Source organism: Propithecus coquereli, unplaced genomic scaffold (assembly GCF_000956105.1).
Source record: "Propithecus coquereli isolate 6110/MARCELLA unplaced genomic scaffold, Pcoq_1.0 Scaffold211, whole genome shotgun sequence".
Taxonomy (NCBI): domain Eukaryota; kingdom Metazoa; phylum Chordata; class Mammalia; order Primates; family Indriidae; genus Propithecus; species Propithecus coquereli.
The window spans coordinates 2,480,928-2,501,420 of NW_012146190.1; the positions used below are offsets into that span (position 1 = coordinate 2,480,928).

At 39.4% G+C, this 20,493-nt stretch overlaps 1 protein-coding gene across 1 annotated transcript; it reads right to left on the reverse strand.

Moving 5' to 3' along the window:
• Nucleotides 1–12,562: 12,562 nt before the first annotated feature.
• LOC105810425 (chromosome unknown open reading frame, human C9orf40) lies at nt 12,563–18,311 on the reverse strand. The gene is made up of 2 exons (XM_012644422.1): nt 17,731–18,311; nt 12,563–13,150 (listed from the first exon to the last, which is right to left on the reverse strand). Exons 1-2 carry the CDS (start codon nt 18,160–18,162, stop codon nt 12,992–12,994), a joined length of 591 nt encoding a protein of 196 aa, XP_012499876.1. The 5' UTR covers nt 18,163–18,311; the 3' UTR covers nt 12,563–12,991.
• Nucleotides 18,312–20,493: the final 2,182 nt, after the last annotated feature.

Consider the following 20,493-nt stretch of genomic DNA (forward strand, 5'->3'; position numbering starts at 1 on the left):
AGACACATAGACCAATGGAATGGCATAAAGAAACTGGAAATAAATCCATGTATTTATGGCCAACTCATTTTTGAGAAAGGTGCCAAGAATGTTCAGTGGGGAAAGGACAGTCTCATCAATAAACGTTGCTGGTGAGCAGCTTACCTGCATTAAAAAAAAAACAAAAATGATGCTGGAAAAATTGGATATCCATTGCATAAAAGTAAAACTAGATCCCATCTCTCACCATATAAAAAAATAAAATAAAAATGTATTAAATACTTATATATAAAACCTGAAACTATGAAACTACTAGAAGAAAACATTGGGGAAATGCTTCAGGACATTGATCTGGGCAAAGACTTTTGGGGTAAGACCTCAAAAGCACAGGCAACAAAAACAAAAATAAACAAATGGGCTTATATTACACTAAAAAGCTTTTGCACATCAAAGGAAACAATCAACAGAGTGAAAAGACAGCCTACAGAATGGAAGAAAATACCTGCAATCACCAGAATATATAAGGAACTCAAACAACTCAATTACAAAAAAAATTTAAAAATGGGCAAATGATCTGAAGAGACATTTCTCAAAAGAAGACATACTAATAGCCAGTAAGTATATGAGAAAATAATCAACATCATTAATCATCAGGGAGATGCAAATCAAAACCACAATGAGATATCACCTCATCCCAGTTTAAATGGCTATTATTAAAAAGACAAAAAATAACAGATTCTGGTGAGGATGCAGAGAAAGGGGAACACTAGCACACTGCTAGTAGGAATGTAAATTAGTACAGCCACTATGGAAAACAGTATGGGATTTCCTCAAAAAGCTAAAAATAGATCTTCCGTATCATCCAAGAATCCCACTGCTGGGTATATGTTCAAAACAAAGGAAATCAGTATTTGAAAAGATATATGCACATCCTTGTTTATTACAGCACTATTCACAATAGCTAAGATATGGAATCAACCTAATTATCTATCAATAGATAGATTTAAAAAGAAAATGTGGTATATATACACAATGGAATACTATGTAGCCACAAAAAGAAGGAAATCTTGTCATTTGCAGCAACGTGGATGAAACTGGAGGCATTATAAAATAAGCTAGGTTCAGAAAGAGAAAGAATGTTCTCACTCATATGTGGGAGATAAAAAAGTTGATCTCATGGAGGGAGGGAGGTAGGGAATAGAATGATGGTTACTAGCTGTTGGGAAGGGTAGATGGGGGAGGATGAAGAGAGAGAGGTTCGTTAATGAGTGGAAAAATATAATTACATAGAAGGAATAAGTTATAGTGTTTGATAGCACAGTAGGGTGACTATAGCTAACAATAATTTATTGTATGCTTCAAAATAGCTAGAAGAAAAGATTCAAAATATTCCTAACACAAAGAAATGATAACTGTTTGAGGTGGTGAATATCCTAATTACCATGTTTTGATCAATGCATTTTGTATGCATGTATCAAAATGTCACATGTGGCTGGCTAGGTGCAGTGGCTCCCATCTGTAATACCAGAACTTTGGGAGGCCAAGGCAAGAGGGTCACTTGAACCCAGGAATTTGAGGTTACAGTGAACTATGATTGCATCACTGCACTCTAACATGGGCAATAGAGTAAGACCCTGTTTCCAAAAAAATAAAAAAAGTGCCTTGTAAATATTAATATGTACAATTATTATATATCAATACAAAATGGTGGACACTTCATAGATCCACTCTACCATCATTTCCTTTTGTTAGGCTACAATTAGCTAAAAAGTTAGAGAAAAGTCACTCACACACACCCAAGCTTTAAATGACCCTCACTGTTCATCATTATAACAGTGTTTGGCACATTGTAAATACTGAATCATCAGTTTCCATTATAGTCCTCCTTTAGTATCTGTGGAAGGAATGGTTTCAGGAACCCCCAGGGATACCAAAATCCACATAGGCTCAAATCTCCTAGGTAAAATGGCATTGTACTTGCTTATAACCCATACACATTTCCCTGTATCCTTTATTTATTTATTTATTTAGTTAGTTAGTTAGTTAGTTAGTTAAGACAGGGTCTTGCTCTGTGGCCGGGGCTAGCATATAGTGGTGCAATAATAGCTCATTGCAACCTCAAACTCCTGGGCTCAAGTGATCCTCTCAGCTTGGCCTCCAAAGTGCTAGGATTACAGGTGTTAGCCACCATGCTTGGCCTTTTTCCTGTATACTTTAAATCATCTCCAGATTACTTATAATACCTAATACAAAGAGGGGCAGGAATCTGGTGGTGGGCACCCAGGAAAGGGCCTGCAAAGGGCGTGAGGGGTGGACACCCATGGAGGGGATCCAGGGGAGGGCAGCGTGGACTCCCAGGGGGAGCTCACTCAGGGGAGGGCAGTCAGGGAAGGGCACCCAGGGACTAGCACTGAGGAGGCACGGTGGGTGGGGACCTAGGGTAGGGCACCCAGGGAATGATCATCAACCTGCACCCAGGATCGGGCCTGCAGAGGGCATGGGGCAAGGGGGCCTCACAAAAGGCACCAGAGGAGGGTCCCAGGGGAAGGCCAGGCTAGACACTCAGGAAAGAGCCTGGGCGCCCACTGTCTCCAAGTAGGGGCAACCCTGCACCTGGCCTCCCAAGGTGGACATCTTCGGAGTGGGGGCTCCTTTTCAGCCCTGCCAGTGGCCCCTTCCCACTGCAGAGACAAACTGTGTTTCCTGCAGGTGCAGCTGTGCTTCCGAGCGACAGATTGTGCTAATATTCCCCTAGTCCTCCAGTTTACCCCTTGTTGCCCTATTTCCCCTTCCTGGATCTCCCTATACCTGGTCATATCTGGGTTTGATTCAGTCATCTGTGATGAAGTCATCATGACTATAAATGACGGTCCCCAGCCAAGCCACGTCTGGGACCCTGATTGCTTAGAGTGTTAGGTTTTTATTTGCCCAGTTTCAGGGGTCCTGGATCCCTGAAACCTCAGCGTAATCACCGGCGGGTGTTATCAGGGAACCCACTCTGGGTCACTTCTCTGAGCACTCCCTCAGTGATCTGGACGTGGAAACTGCAGCGCACCTCCCTGACTCCTGCCGTCTCGCTCCTGTCGCAGACCTGCTTGTCTTCCTTGCCTTTCTCTTCTTCTGCTTACTTTCATGTTTTGGGTTTTAGAGGAGCACCTTCTTTAATAACTTCCTGAGCTGCATAGGGAGAATTTTTGGACTCTAAGCAAGCGGCTTACTTGGTATCTTGGCTGGGTGTAAAATTCTATATTGGAAATTGTCACCAAGAATGTCACGTCACAACCTCATTTTCTTTCTTTCTTTCTTTTCTTTTTCTTTTTTTGCTTCAGCCTCCCAAAGTGCTGGGACTCCATTTTCTTGCTGCCAGGTTTTCCACTTAGAAGTCCACTGCCGTTCTTATTTCCAGTCCTTTATATGTGAACTGCATTTTCCTCTGAAAGCTTTTAAGAGCTTTTCTTTATCCCTGATGTCTTGAAATGTCATGATGTGTCTTATTTGGGGTCTTTTTTTATATCATGTCACTGGGCACTTAGCGGGCTCTTTGAATCTAGAATGGGGGTCAGGGAAACACGGCCCACAGGCCAGATCGAGCCCATTGTCTGTTTTTCTAAATAAAGTTTTATAGAAACCCTTCCATGCCCATTTGTTTCTATGTGGTCTAGGGCTTTTGATGTGCAGTGGCAGAGTTGTGGAGGAGCCCATGTGGCCCTTAACACTCAATTAAAAAAAAAAAGATGGCTATTTGTTATATCAAAAAGACAAGTGATAACAAATGTTGGGAAGGGTATGAAGAAAAGGAAACCCTTGCACACTGTTGATGGGAGTGTAAACTGATGCAGCCATTATGGAAAACAATATGGAGTTTCCTCAAAAAATTAAAAATAGAATTACCATATGACCCAGTAATATCTCCTCTGGATATATACTCAAAGGAAATGAAATCAGCAAATCAGCACCTCCTAGAGATATCTGTGCTCCCTTGCTCATTGCAGCACTATTCACAACAGCCAACATATGAAAATGGCCTAAGCGTCCAGTGATGGATGAATGCATAAAGAAATTATGGCATATATATACAATGAAATGTTATTCAGCCTTCAAAAAAAGAAGGAGATTCTGCCATTTGTGACAACATGGACAAACCTGGAGGATACAGGCTAAGTGAAATAAGCTAGACACAGAAAAAACAAATAGTGCATGATCTCACTTATATGTGGAATCCAGAAAAAGTTGAATACATAGAAATATAAGAAGAATGGTGGTTACCAGGGGCAGAGGAGGTAGAGTGCAAACAGGCAGATGCAGGTCAAAGGGTACAAAGTTACAGCTATGTAGGTTGAATAAGTCTAGAGATAAAACGTGCAGCATGAGGACTATAGTTAATAATACTGTCCTGTATACTGGAAATTTGCCAAAAGAGTAGATTTGGGGTATTCTTACCTACCTTGAAAAAGGCAACTATGTGAGATGATGGTGTATTAATTTGCTTGGCTATAGTAATCATTGCTCTATGTCTATGTATATCAAAAATCATGTTGTATACTTTAATGTATACAATTAAGGAAAATCATTTCTATCCTTAGAGAGTTAAGCACACATTGCATTCATGAACAAGAATAGTATTGTTATTTTAAATGAAAATATTGAGAACAAGTAAGCTATTAAAAATTTAAAGTGTGATAGCAGAAACAAAAAAAACCCCACAATAGTATGGCTGGAAGATAAAAGTTGAAAAAGAAATTTTTCAGAAAGTAAGATGAAAAACAATGATGTGAAAAATCGGATGGAAAAGCTAAGAAAATTAGGAAAACAGCCCAAGAGTTTTAAGATAGAAGAGAAAAAACAGAGTCATGGGTATTATAAAAAAATAATTGACTCAACAAAATTTTCCAGAATACAAGAGCCTAAATTCCCAGACTGAATGAGCCTATTGAGCACCCAGCACAATGGATGAAAAGAGATTCAAACTGTTGTGAAATTCTAGAACAGTGGCAACAAATAAAAGCTCCTATAAACTTTCAAGAGAAAAATGCCATACAAAAACTGAAGAGTCAGAAGAGCACTGGATATGTCAACAGCAATATTGGAAGTTAGAAGGCAATCATCTGATGGTATCAAAAGTTTGAGGGCAAATTATTTCCAATCTAGAAAACAAAGTCAGCTAGGCTATAAAATGTGAGACTAAATAAAAATATTTTCAGGTATTCAAGATCCCCAAATTTTCCTCCCACGCTCACCTTAAGAGCGACTGGAGGATTGGCTTCACAAAAACAAAGAAATAAACCACGAATAGGAAAGTATGGTTTTTCGGGGAACAGGGACTCCAATATGAGGACAAGTGAAGAGAGTCTACAGGATAACAGTAAAAAGACAGCCAAAACAAGCGCTGTGCCGCAGGTCCGGGGAGTGACTAGACAGAACCGAGCAAGCCTAGAGAATGTGGGGAAGTTTTCTTCAATGAGTTGTAAATGATGAAATACCTAGAAGTATTGAAAATAATTTACAAATTTGGGGAGAGTTTGGTCTCGAAATACTGGTAAATACATGGAATACTAAGCAAGCAATAAAAAGCAATTGTTAATTCCAGGAAAAGAATAATCATAGTATGTGCAGATAAGGAATCACAGTACAGTATATACTCTCCTGCGAATAGCATTTAGATAATCATAATATTGAAAATCCTGAATACTGAACTAACCAAGGTTACAATATATTTATACCAGGAAATAGGTGTGTGTATATGTGTGTGGTGGGGGTGGCAGAAGAGAGCTAAATCCTCAGCTTCCGTGGTGAGGTGGTAAAACATAATCTCTAAAGCTAACCAAGAAATAACAATAAAAACATATTATTTAGGGATATAGAGCCATAAACAAAATAATCAGCTGGAAGAGTTGAACCCTAAACAAGCAGAGCAACACATATAAAAATGAACTTTTAAAAAACTACATAGCAATGAAACCAGCCAACCAAGAGATGAATTTAAAAGAAAATTCTCCAGAATGAATGAGATATGGTAAAAACATGTTAACAAGCATTTAATCCATTTAAATGTAGTACTAAGACTAAATATAGGAATTATGATTACAGAGAGAATGTAAATGCTTTAAAATTGACAAAGTAAAAATAAGTAACAAAAAATTAGAGGGAGAAGGGAAATAGAAAACGTGTAAGAATGTTAATTTCCTTGTCTTTTACTAAAGGAAATCAGTCAATATGATCTAAAATTGAAACATCTAGGTCATGCAGTATTTCTTATGGTCTTTCCTTTTTAACTTTCAAATAATTTTTATAAACAAAAATATCTAGTGGAGAAGAAACATTTATCTCTGATGTTGAAAATGGGGAAGGTAATGTGTGTGTGAGGCAGGGCAGATATGGGAAATCTCTCCAACATCCTCAGTTTTGCTGTGAACCTAAAACTGCTCTAAAAAATAAAGGTTTTTTTTTTTTTTTTTTTTTTGAGACAGAGTCTCATTCCGTTGCCCAGGCTAGAGTGCCGTGGCATCAGCCTAGCTCACAGCAGCCTCAAACTCCTGGGCTCAAGTGATCCTCCTGCCTCGGCTTCCCAGGTAGCTGGGACTACAGGCACGCGCCACCATGCCTGGCTCATTTTTTCTATTTTTAGTCGTTTGGCCAATTTCTTTCTATTTTTAGTAGAGACGGCGTCTCGCTCTTGCTCAGGCTGGTCTCGAACTCCTGAGCTCAAGCAATCCTCCCGCCTCGCCTCCTCAGAGTGCTAGGATTACAGGCATGAGCCACCGCGCCTGGCCTAAACGTTTTTTAAAAAAGAGAAATGTTCATCTGAAATTTAGCAATTTCTTCCACTTCAATTTCTTTTCTTCTATTAAATCCAAGTAAAATTGTATGTAATACCTTTCATTACCAGAGGCACATGTTAATAGAATGATGTCATTTGATAAAACTGTTTCTGTCTACCTTTCCTCCATCCGTCTGTATATTTCCATCCATCCATCTTCCTATCCATCAAAAGGGGCTAGACGTGATACTCATCTAGTGTTATTAAATGTTACTTCTAAGTTAACAGCACTATCACTTTTTAAATTCTTCTTTGCATTTATCTGTAGAGCTTAAACTTTTACAAGTATGCTTCTTTTTATTAATAGTAAAGCAAAGCCATTATATTAGAAAATAATTTGGGGATTTCAAGCCCACCAAAAGGTCACAAAAGTATGTTAGAACAACAGAAGAGTGTTCTAAAAATCAGGTGAATTTGGAAAAAGTTAAATATGTGTTTAGCCATGACCACGTATTACTTTGATTAAATGAAGAAAAAATGATGAATTCAAATGTATGTGTATAACAATAGATAAGAAACAAGCCAAAATATTAACTGTGGTTGTCTCTGGGAAATGAAATTTTAATTTTTTTCTACATCTTTTTGTGTCTTCATAAATTTCCCAAGTGGGCAATATTCTTTATATAATTAGAAATAGAGTATTCATTATTTTAAAAATTAATCAGTAGATTTAATTATGTAGAGATAGAGAGTTATGCAATAGTTTAGCAACTTTGCCAGCTAGACTTCACAGCTGCTTGTTCCACAATGGAACACAGTAATCAAATGATTCCTGTAAAGTTTAGGGCTGGAATGCTGTTAACACTATTGAACACACCCACACTTTAGCACCTGCAGTTTTACAAGCTCAAGTTAGAAAACCTATCATATTAATAAAAATAAAAATATTATCTCTAAATTTTAATAAGCATTGTAGAATTATGTAATAAGGCCCTCCATAATTCTGATAATTACCACCTTTCATCTAAAGGGCAAGCCAACATATTTCAAACAGTTGATTAAAAATATTGAGCTATTGATATGGAGAGCAACACTATTTTTAAAAATTCCAAGTGTTCAAAAGACTCAGAAAGCTGTAGAAGTATTCAAGTAAGATGCTCAGGAGTAATAATGACTACCATATCACTCTATCTTGGACTAAAAACTAAAACAAAAGAGGCAAACAAAAAAACAGAATTAGCTTATTATAAAGAAAAAAGAACAACATTTATATCTATCAAACTTATTCTAGTAGGTAAGAGAGGAATATATATGTCTTTTTATATATTATCCTTTTAACATATTGTTAGGTTTGTCAATATTCTGCAGAAGATTTTTGTGTTCATGTTCATGAGGGTTACTGATCTGTAGTTTGGGTTTTTTTTCTTGTATTAATAATATACTTGTCTGGTTTTGATATCAAAGTAATGCTGGCTTCATAAAATGAACTAGAAAGTCTTTCCTCCTCTTTTATTTTTCTGAAGGAGATCACATTATTTCTTCCCTAAATGTTTGGTAGAACTCTGCAGTGAAACCATGTGAGTATGGAGTTTGAGTATGGAGTGGAGTTGTTGGGAGGTTTTAAGCTATTAATTTAGTTCCTTAATAGATATAGGATGTTCACATTATCTAATTTTTCTTGAAGGAAACTTGGTAGTTTATGCCTTTAAAGAAATTTGTCTGCTTGATCTAAGTTCTCAAACTTATAGGAATAAAGCTGTTTGTAATATCTGGTACTCCAATGACATGAATATTGCACATTTTGATATTGTCCCACAGGTTGCTGAGGCTCTGTCCATTTTTAAAATCTTGTTATCCCTGTTTTTCAAACTCATTGATCTCTATTGATTTCTCTTGAAGAGATTCTTTGATTCTTTCCTCTGTCTTCTCTATTCTGCTACTTAGCACATCTATTGAATCTTTTATTTTATACATTGTATTTTTTCTTCTAAAATTTCCTTTTTTCTTTCTTTTTCTTTCCTTCTTTCTTTTTTATTTATTTTTTTTTTTAGAGACAGAGTCTCACTCTATGACCTAGGCTGGAATGCTGTGGTACACTCATAGCTCACTGCAGCCTCCAATTCCTGGGCTTAAGCAAAGCAATCCTACTGCCTCAGCCTCCCGAGTAGCTAGGACTATAGGTGTGCACCACCATGCTCAGCTATTTTTTTTTTTTTTTTTTTTTTAGAGATGGGGTTTTGCTATGATGCCCAGGCTACTCTTGAACTCCTGGTCTCAAGCAATCCTTCCACCTCAGCCTCCCATCTGCAAAGCCAGTAGGGGAATTACTCTCACATGGAATCCCTCCCACACTTTGCATCTCTCTGACCTCTCCTCCATCACTGAAAGGGCTCGTGTGATTAACTGGCCCACCTAGATAATATCCCTATCTTAATGTCAACTGGTTTGGGACTTTAGTTATCTGCAAAATTCTTCACAGTACCTGAGTTAGCATTTGATCAAACAATTGGATGTTACACCAGGGGCTAGGAACCACAAGGCCATCTTAGAATTCTGTCACCACAGGGTTGTATCAGAAGGACACAAGAGGCCAGGCACAGTGGTTCACACCTGTAATCCTAGCACTTTGGGAAGCCGAGGTGGGAGGATCACTTGAGGCCAGGAGTTCGAGACCAGCCTGAGCAACACAGTGAGAATCCATCTCTACAAAAAAAAATTAAAAATTAGCCAGGCATGGTGGCACACACCTGTAGTCCCAGCTACTTGGGAGGCTGAGGCAGGGGGATCACTTGAGTCCAGGAGTTTGAGGTTGCAGTGAGCTATGATGATGCCACTGCACTCTAAGTAGGGGGACACAGAGAGACCCTGTCTCTAAACAAAACAAAAACAGGACACAACATACAACTGTCAATGCATATAAATCACTAGAATATAATTTAGATCTGTAGACTCAAGAGAATCCAATAGCTGGAATTGTTTAAAAGTGACCTTAATCAGAGTGTCTCAGGCAGCCTCAGTATTGTTAGAGATCGCTGATAGTATCTATCAATCATCTATCTACCTAGCGGAAAGATAGTGAAAACATACATTCCAAGTACTATGGAGGGAGAGGGGCCTGAAATGGTGTCCACTATGAGTTCCCTACGGCCATTATGTTATTTCATCCCCATCCTGCTTCTCTGAGGTGTTAGTGTCCCCATTTTCTGAGGAGAATACCAAGGCTCAAATTGTATAGTGAATGACAGTGTTGCACAGCAGACGCTGACTTTCATACATGACCCATGTAAATGCTAAAGTGCACTGCCAACATGAACCAGTATTGATGCAATAAATAATACAACATATTTTAAAGGAGGGAGGGGAGGGGCAACTTGAAGGACTCCCAATGGCTAAAACTGGGATAATTTGTGCAATGAAATAACGATAGCAATGAATAACTCACAGACTAAAATATATGCCCACTAGTCCATACTGATATTAACAAAGAACTTAATAAAGAAATGGGGGTGAAAGGAAAGCTGTTCCTTTACAGAATTCCAATTAATAAATGTTGAAAGCATGATAGAAATAGAATATTACCATTTGACATATACCATTTGCAGTAAGTATTTCAGGCAAGAATCAACAGATCCTAAAATGTGTGGGCAGAATATAAGAAATGAGATATTTACTTAAAGTATCTTCCCAGAGGTATTAAATACAAAAGAGAAGACAGTAACTTTACAAGAGAAACTGGCAGATACCACCTTCACCAGGTAATCAAAGTTATGATTACTGATGAGACAAGATGACATCTTGTGGCTATTGGTATGATACACTAGGAAGGATCCAACACTTCCATCAAGTTCTTACTAAGAATACATAATTATGAGAAACATCAAACCAAAACTGAGGGCCATCCTACAAAATACCCAACCAGTACTCTTCAGAAAATATCAAGGTCATGAAAGGCAAAGAAATTCTGAGGAATTTTTTTTAAAGGAGACACAACTACTAAATATTAATATCATGACCCTGAATTGGATCCTGGGCTTCTTAGAAAATGAACGTTAGTAGGACAACAGTGAAAGTTGAATAAATTCTATACATTTCATTATTTTTTTACATTTCTGACATATATCCTGTAAAATAGTGGTCTGAAGTCACTCTTTCCATATCCTCATAATTGCATGTTAGAATTATACCAATGTGAATTTCTTGATTTTCATAACTGTACTGGAGTAATTCATTATATAATCTAGGTGAATGGTTATAAAACTTTTTAAACCTAAACCTTATCTCAATTTATCCATAATGAAATTTTGTCAAGTTACCTGAGGTTTACTTACTAATTTATTTTTAAGATGGAGTCTATGTTGCCCAGGCCACTCGCAAACTCCTGGCCTTCCAAACTGATGGGATTACAGGCATGAGCCACCATGTTAGCCCTAAACAACTTTTCTTAAAAGATGGAATTATTTCAAATCTCTCTCTATATATACATACACACACACAGTCCCTGACTTATGATGGCTTGAACAACAATTTTTCAACTTTACCATGGTGTGAAAGCAGTATGAATTCAGTATGTTCAACTTATTATGGGGTTATGTTGTCATAAACCCATCATGAGCTGAAAGTATCGTAAGTTGAACGTTTCAATTCCAATTCCTATCCTGCAGCTTCTAGTAACAGTTAAAGTAGAATGAAGTGGAACTATAGGAAGCATGTTTATTCTAATGAACAAGGTAGGTTCTCTGAATCTATCTTAAGATTACACAAGATGATGTATGTAAAGTACTTAGAACATTGCTTGACAATAAACAGTCTGAGGTAGATACTATTTATTATTTCTCATTTTACAGGTGAGAAATCTGAGGCTTGAAGATGAAAAATAACTTGCTTAAGGTTACATAGGTAGGAAGTGGCAGTACAAGACTTTGAACTGTGTCTGACCACATATTATACAGTTTGTCTTATTAATGTCAACCCATTCTTAAATCCTGCAGTACACACAAAACATCAAGTTTTCTCTCCCTCTCATTAGCATTTACCATCTTTCTTGAATTTTGGATCTAAGGTCATCAACAACAAAAAACACACAAGCAAGGAGGAGTTACTCAATTACAAAGCCAAAATTCTGGATGCAGTACAAAAGTTAATTAACTTAGTCACTGATACTCACATAACTCAAACACAAATTACTTACTTTATTTAACAATGAAATAGTAATAACAACACAATAATTTAGTTGTAACAAAGCCATGAACAGAGCAAAAAACCAAAGCTAATTAAGAGCATTGCTTCAGCTCAAATTAGTTATCTCCTTTAAACAGGAAAAAACTACCATTAGTCTAGCGGTTCTCAAACCTGTCTGCACGTTAGAGGAATGGACAGAAAGAGGATTGGTGCTTAAAAAAATAGCTATATCAAGGCCCACCTCAGAAAAATTAAATGAGAATCTCTCAAGAGTGGTTCCCAGGCAAAGATTCTTAAAGTGCTGTCAGTGTTGAGAACTACAGGTCTAGAGGAATAGCAATAAAAACCATGTCTTCAAAGCAATTCAAAACCAAGCAACTGATCATATATTTCTCCTTATTCTGGGAAAGGAGAAGGGGTCAGCCATTGACTCATTTCTCATTGCTCTTTATCCATTTTAGATTGCCCATAGATCTTAACAAGCATCAGATATCGCAAGTTATGCAAACATGCTACCCAAATTGAAATTCTCCCTACTTCACATTTAGAAAGCTCTTTCAGTTAAAACACTAGCTTTCAGAAAGAATCCCTCATATTTTAAATTTGCATAGATGTTCAAGTCAGCTTTGTTCAACTGAGAGTCAATAAAATGTATTAGAAAGTATTTTATTAGTAACAGCTATTATAAAACAACTATTTATTTCATGTACCACAAACAAACTTTTTGGTGCAGACCAGAGGAATATTTGAGTGTTTCCCACCTATTTCGAAAACTGCCAGAATTTCTTTTCATAAGATCACTATCTTCAAATTTAGAGTCTAAACAAAGCTTTTTTTCCTTCAGAATGCATACATAAAATACTTTCCCAACAACTGCACTATATCCTTGACAAATCCCTATTGAGAGGTTGAGTAGTAACTGCAGATATTTATTGTCAAAACAACCTTTCCTCATTTTTCAGGTTTGGAAATGATATCACGTCAAGTATGGAAAATAACTTTTTCCTTAAGAATACATGAATTCACTTAGAGATGTTTCCTCAAATTCAATGAATCCCACTTATTCAGTTCCTTATGTCAGGACTCCATGTCAATCTCAGCCACTTCATTCTTGTCCTGAAGTGTTGCTTCTGTCAGGTTGTCTTTAGTCGCATCTTCAATGTCTGCCAGATCAATAGGTGGTAAAGGATTCCTCCAGTACTGGAAGGAATTATACTGCCAAAATTCCTCATTGTGCTTTACGGAAAAAGAGAGAGAGAGAGAGAGACAGAGAGAGAGAGAGATGAAAGTACATCAGTGGCTTAGAAAAAGTTAAATTTTTTCAGGAAACAATCTGTTTTAAAAGCAAACTCACATAAGAGTTTGCATTTTTGGCCGGGCGCGGTGGCTCACGCCTGTAATCCTAGCTCTCTGGGAGGCCGAGGCGGGCGGATTGTTTGAGCTCAGGAGTTCGAAACCAGCCTGAGCAAGAGCGAGACGCCGTCTCTACTAAAAATAGAAAGAAATTGGCCAAACGACTAAAAATAGAAAAAATGAGCCAGGCATGGTGGCGCGTGCCTGTAGTCCCAGCTACCTGGGAAGCCGAGGCAGGAGGATCACTTGAGCCCAGGAGTGTGAGGTTGCTGTGAGCTAGGCTGATGCCACGGCACTCTAGCCCGGGCAACACAGTGAGACTCTGTCTCAAAAAAAAAAAAAAGTTTGCATTTTTAACAAATATACATTTTTGCCTCATCAAAGTATTTTGTGTACTCAATCAAATCTGTGCATTTTAATACTTATAGATTTGTGAAAGTATTTATTGGCAGATTAAATTTTTAAAAATGTTTTTAAGAGGCAGGGTCTCGGCTGGTCTGATGGTAGTGGGTCATCAGAACTTATTAACATTAGTGTCACTAAAGTTGGTATACAATCCCCCACTGCTAAATTTGACTGGCTAAAAAAAAAGAGCCAGAGAGAGAAGACTGGATCTCACTCTGTCACCCAGGCTGGTGTGCAGTGGCCGGATCATAGCTCACTGCAGCTTTGAACTCCTGGCCTCAAGCAATCCTCCCACCTCAGCCTCCCAAAGTGCTAGGATTACGGGTATGAGCCACTACATCTCGATCTCTCCCATTTTTAACCCAAAGAAAATATCTGAAAATGGTCTTAACATTTTTTATCTGTCAATGAAGAAAATAAGAATTTATTTAAAAAATACATAATCACACACCCCTTATAATGTATATTTGGTCTTTTTTTGAAGACCTTCCAAAAGTATTAGGGCATGAACACGGTGAATAGCAAGAAAACCTTAAACTGATTTTACTAAAGACACCACTTCACGCATGACATGACTAACTTTTAAATCAATATATCAAAATTTTGTAAATCCAAATGAATGCTGACCCCTTAAAAATTCAGCAGCTTACTCTGAATGGCTACAAAATTATTTCAAGTAACTATGAAATAAAGCTGATGTTCCAATGAAGTTCAAAATTGGCACAGAATTTCACAAGCATCCCTAAAATTCTTTGTGCAAAGGAAACAGCATTGAAATTACATATAGGCTTCTAAGGTGACAATTCTGAACATTAACACCTTTTCCAGATTGGTATCTCCATCTATTCGACTATGTTGTGTTCTTGCTATAGCAGTACCAACAGAAATATAATGGAAGGCACATATGTAACTTAAATTTTTCTAGTAACCACAGTACAATAAATGAAATGGGTGAAATTAACCTTAGTATCTTATTTGACCTAATATACCCAAAATATTGTTTCAACATGTAGTATTTTAAAAATTAATATTATACATTCTTCTGGGTCATACTACTAAGTTTCCAAAATCTGGCATGCATTTTACACTTCCAGCACTATTCAGACTACTCACTTCTCAATGCTCAATAGCTACAAGTGGTTTAATGATTACTGTACTGGAGAGCATAAGTCTCTAAAAAAGTCTCATTGGGAAGAATTGTTTTACACTCTAAGGCTTATGGAATCAAGAGTCTTTTGAGAATTTCTTAATCTTGGGATAAAGATGTAATAAGTCAAAGGATATCAAGAAAAATTTCACTTTAATAACAAGATGGAGTTAAAAACAAGGTTCTGGTTCTCTTTGCGTTTTGGAAAATCTATTGTTCAAATTAACTACTTATAAAAGCTGAATCAAAAAAAGGTCCTTTAATGTTAGTATAACCTAGTAACTAAGGGCACAAACTGTGCCACCAGACAAACCTGGGTTTGCCAGATAACTCTACCATCCACTAACTCTGATCTTGACCTCATCAGTAAAATGGAGAACCATTATAAGAATTAAGGTTTAAAAAAAAAAAAAAAAAAAAGAATTGTGGTTTAGCATAGCAATTGCTCAATATTGCTAGGTATTATGTATCAATAAGCCTATGAATCATGAATCACTTTCTTCTTAGAAAAACATTTCCACTGACTTTCTGTTAAAAATATGGACGACCAAGAGGCACCAATGGCAGAGCAATGAACCTGTATAAAGTAACACTAACATTAAAAAAACACATGAACACCTGATTTTATTTTAGTTCTCTAGTAAAAAACAACTGAAACAATTTAGGAAATATTCCGAAGTTCCAGGACAGAAACGGTGTACCATTATTCTGCCTAGATTCCATTCTCAATGTAGAAAGAAAGTATTTGAAATAATATTTCCTAAATGAGGTCTCAAGGGTGAGGGAAGAAACTTAAGCCCTATTCTTAGCACAACAGAGACCAGGCATTTACTGCATTGAACTGAAAAATCTTTTTACTTCTCTATGTTTTTGATATATCTAGTTCTCCCTTGGAAATTAGCTGTAAAACCCTTAAAACAAAAAGCCTGTGTCTTTGGAGGCAGGAAGCAAAGAGGGAAACTGGAGAGAGAGCATGTCCCTCAGTTGGGTTTGCAGAAGAAGCAGATCCAGGAACAAACCTAATGAAAAGAAGGAACATGTGGTTACTGGGCTTTTGTCAAAAGACTAGTCTTGGTGAAGGAACCCCTGGAGCCAAACTTTTTCCCTGCCAGGTACTTGCCACGACTTGAGGAAATTAGAGAGCTGCCAGATCTACAGTCACTGCTGTGGGGGAAGATACAGGTAGGTCTAAGAGATTCTAAAGCAGGTGTCTTTGTGGCAGTCTACTGAACAACTGCCATTCTTCTGCCAACCTCTCATTTCCTTATTTCCCTCTTATCAACTGTGTGGCATACTGCAGCCAATGTATTCTGGTAGGAAAGACAAACCTATGGGTGGGGTACCAAAAAAAAGTGAAAAATTTTCAAAAAGTTTTCAACCTACAGTCCCTATTTCCAAATCCAATCGGTTTGGATGACTATCATTATCATTCTAAATGAGCTGATTTTGAATATCTAAGAGCAATCTGAAGAAAAAAAGTCTAAAATAAAGTTGTTTTCTAAATTCCAAGAAAAAAAACCCCAGGGGTAGAAATATTTACAATGTAATAATTTCATCCGAAATGATTAAATCTAAAAAGATACCTAAAATATAATTTCTGACAACCATGGGAGTGGGCGGGGAGAATCGCTCTGAACTATAAAACTTTCATTACTTTATTGGCTTTTTCACATGAAAATTCATCATGCTACAGAAACTTCAATTTTTTCTTAGAAAATCATCTGATAAACTCTGTCATAAAATACTGAATAGAAAAATGTTGGGTGAGTGCTATGCTGCAGTGGTTGAAGAAAGTTTGGTGAATTCTGAGCCCTTAACTTAGTTCTTCCATTCCCAAAACCCCCGGGGTAAGTCATTCTACAACTGTGAAAAAGCAGTCTGAATTCCTAAGTCTAGACCAAAGCTGTAAATACATGTGAGTCACAAACATAATTTAAAAATTTTCTAGTAGCCATATTAAAAACGTAAAAGAAACTGGTGAAATTAATTTTTATTCAATCCAATACGCCCAAATTATTTCACATGTAAGCAATATAAAAATTTGAGCTATTTTATCTTTCTTTTTTTCTTATTAAACCTATGAAATCTAGAGTGTATTTTACACTCACAGAACATCTCAATTTGGACTAGTCACATTTTAAATGTTCAGCAGTCTCACATGACTAGTGGCTGTCATACTAAACAGCAGATATCTAGGCAAATCTAGACAAACCTAGATCTTCTCAGGATTCTTAAGGTGCAGAGGAAGGCTCATTTCCAGGGAAGCAGGATCGGCCCCCAGTGATCCTCACACGTGCTTTATACCTTAGGGCCCTAATTAATTTTCAACAAGAATCCGTTTTCACAGGATCAGATTTAACACTAAGTTTAAAAAGCTTTTCCCAAGAAATGGTGGTCCTTCCTCTCTGGCAAAAGAGCTGTAACAGCCTACACTACGTCCAATTCATTGACGGCTACCACATTAGTCGCCCTCTAAAGAATCCATCACCAATTCTAGAATAATCACCGTTACACCAAGGCAGGCACGCTGCACCTTTTTCTAATGTTTGTCGTTGGGCTGAACCTGTCTCTGTTCCCGGTCAACGTCTTTACCAGGTTCTACGGCCAGTCATGACCCACGCTCCAGCTTCTCTCTCACAAAGTGGCCGCGCTGAAGCGGCAAGGCCACTTCCCCCCACGCGAACACCGTCCGTCTAGACTGCGGAAGTGCTTTCCGCCCGTCGGACTCCCTCGTGTGTTGCCTGCGGGGGTCAGCGTCCATTCCCAGAGCGGTGACGCCGGCTTTTCGCCTTGGGAGGGGCCTTAACGAACACAGTCACGACGGGGGCTATCTGTTCCCTCCCGGGACGCGCTGTGTGTCGCACGAAAGACAAGCCCCTTCTCCCCCTCACCCACCCGCCCCAGCTCCTACCTGGCGCGGGGCGGCCCCCCAGTCTCCGCTCTGGGGCCCTGCGCGCCCCGCCCCGTCGTCGCCACCGCCCCCCGGGGGCCGGGAGTCCCGGAGCTCCTCCCCCGGCCCTCGGGGCTGAACGGGCTGCTGCAGCTGCGGCGGCTCGCCCGTTTCCAGGCCGCGGCCCTCAGACTCTTCGCCGCCTGGGGCGCTGCTGTCCCCGCTGTCACGGCGCTTGCTGGGCAAAGCTGAAGGCTCTGCCATGGCCCCCGCCTCGATTTTGCGCTTTCGGTGCAGCTCCGGGACGCCGAGAGGCTGCCCGGTATGCGAGGCCCCCGGCGGCCGGATCCAGAGCGGCGAAGACGGCGGCGGCTCCTCCGTGAAGTCGCAGAGCAGGAGCCGCTTCCAAGGCACGTGGAACGTCACCGGCTCGGCCGCACGCCGCTTGGCCATGGGCCCGGAGGCTCGGGCTCCCGCCCGGCGCGGGAGATCGAGCGCCGATAGTTACGGGTGTGGTGTGGAGGGCGAGGGCGGAGCGCGCGAGGGCGAGGCCGAAGTCCAGCGAGGCTTCGACAGGCCGATGGAGAGGGTGGAAGGGGCGGGGCGGCCTGGCCCGGCTTGGGCGCAGCCCGCGCACACTACCCTCGCGGCCGCCGAGGTGCGGCCTGGGCGTTGGGGAGCAACCGCGAAACGGCGGAGATTCGAACCTGCGCACAGCGTGCGCGCGCGCTCGCGCCGGCCGGGCGGAGCTGCTGGTTGGTGGAGGCTCGCGGGGCGCGCTCCCGAGCGCTCTCACGGCCGGAAGTGCGCGCCCCGGGGGGAGGCGGGAAGGCGGCGGCGAGCTCATTAAAGCCCCAGTCGTGCGGCCCGCGGAGGGGCGTGACTTTGTTTTCTCGGGGGTGTGGCTGCGGTTGTTCTGCTCCGGGCTAGGTGAAGCAGAGTACCTTCTAGACACTTCTTGAGATTTAAGACGTGTTCTTAAGTGTCTATTAGGGTTTCCTTCTTCAAGTCAGTGACTACGGGGACATCTCCACGACTTTAGGACAAGAATTGTACAAACTTTAAATAAGGTAGTGTTAAGAGGCTTTATGCTAGGTTATTATTCAAAACAAACGACTGAAGGCAAGTCAGGCAAAAGCTAACATGCAAAAATCACAGACAAAAAATGAAGTGTGCATTTTGGGGCGGCTGCTGTAGAAATTGAAGTAGGCACCACATTCCTCGAAGATTTCTTGATTTAAAACTTCCTGATGAAGTTGCAGACGAGATGTGCAGCTCTTCCAAAATAGCTGAGTAGTTGGCAAGAACGAAGCCTGGAGCACAGCTCTTCTCTTTTCCAACTGAAACCTAAAATTGTTTGGCTCTGAAATTATGTATGGAGTCTGAGTTCCCTGCTTAGCTCTGTGCGGTGATCAGTCCATATTCCAAAAGTTTCATTATAGCAAAATTGTGTGTTAGGCAAAGTGAGGTGGAGACGACCAAAGCATATTTACTGTAGCTTATATTTTAATCGTTTGATAAAGACAGTAACCACGTAAACAAAACCGGAAGAAAATAGGACTATATCAGTGCTTTGGAGGGAGAAACTAATATTCTGAAGAAACAGTATGCAAGGAAGATTATTTTAGCTGGTAGGTACTATCTAAATATTAATTACCCCATCCCCCGACGCCTCAAAGTGGTTGTGAGAGGATGGGTTGATTATTTAGTTCACAAGCACAAAAATATAACAAGGTAGGGTAGTAAACAATAGCATTTCTGTTTGATCTTTCCATTCTTTTGTAAGAAATTGATAACCCATCTGTCTCAAACAGATGAAGAATTTGCCGTTTTCAAACCAGTGGTACAGATCGTCCATGAAAGAGTTTAATCCCAGCCGTCAGATGTTTTGTTTGAAAGGTTTTGAGGGGACCCTGCCCAAAAATGGTAGTGTAGTTTAGCTAATGGTTTATTGCTTTTGTGTTCCTCTCCACAGACTTTCTTTTTTTCTAAATTGTAAAATGTATCATATGCACAAGGTTGTATAAAACATGCATGTAGATAGAAGGACAGTAAGACACCCAGCACTCAGTTTCAGATATAGAATACTACCAGTACCAGAATATGACAAGCTCCCTATGTGTGCCTCTGCCCCTGGTGCCTCCCTCCCTTTCCCTCACTCCTGGTAATTGCTGTTTTGAGTTTTGAGTTAATCGTTCTTTTGCATTTTCTTTGTAACTTTCCCATCTGTATGTATATTCCTAAATAACATATTTTTGGTTTAGTGGGGTTTTTTCAACAGCTTTATTGGGGTCTAATTGACATACAGTAAACTGTATGTATTTAAAACGTGCAATTGTCCATAAGCATACACCTGTGAAACCATGACCACAATCAAGATAATGCACCTATCCATCACCCTCAAAAGTTTTATCGCCCCCCTCAGGTTACCACTGATTTACTTTCTGTCATTATAGATTAATTTGCATTTTCCAGAGTTTGATATAAATGGAATTATATATTATATACTATGTTTGGCTTCTTTCAGCATAATTATTTTGAGATTCATCCATGTCGTTTCATGTTCTTTCATTTTTATTACCAAGCAGTATTCCATTTGTATGGGTATATCATAATTTGTTTATCCATTGATCTGTTGTTGAATATGTGGGTTGCTTCCTGTTTGGGGCTATTACAGATAATGCTGTTGAGAACATTTGTGTATAAGGCTTCGTATGGACATAGGCTTTCTTTTCTCTGGGTAAATACCTTTGAGTAGAATGACTGGATCATATTGTAGGGATA

Bases quoted from the DNA above. Each gene is read 5' to 3' on its own strand.
- LOC105810425 (XM_012644422.1), bottom strand. From the start codon at position 18,162: ATGGCCAAGCGGCGTGCGGCCGAGCCGGTGACGTTCCACGTGCCTTGG. The intron at 13,151-17,730 runs GTAGGAGCTGGG...TTTTCCGTAAAG, and splicing joins GGGGGGCCGCCCCGCGCCAG to CACAATGAGGAATTTTGGCA.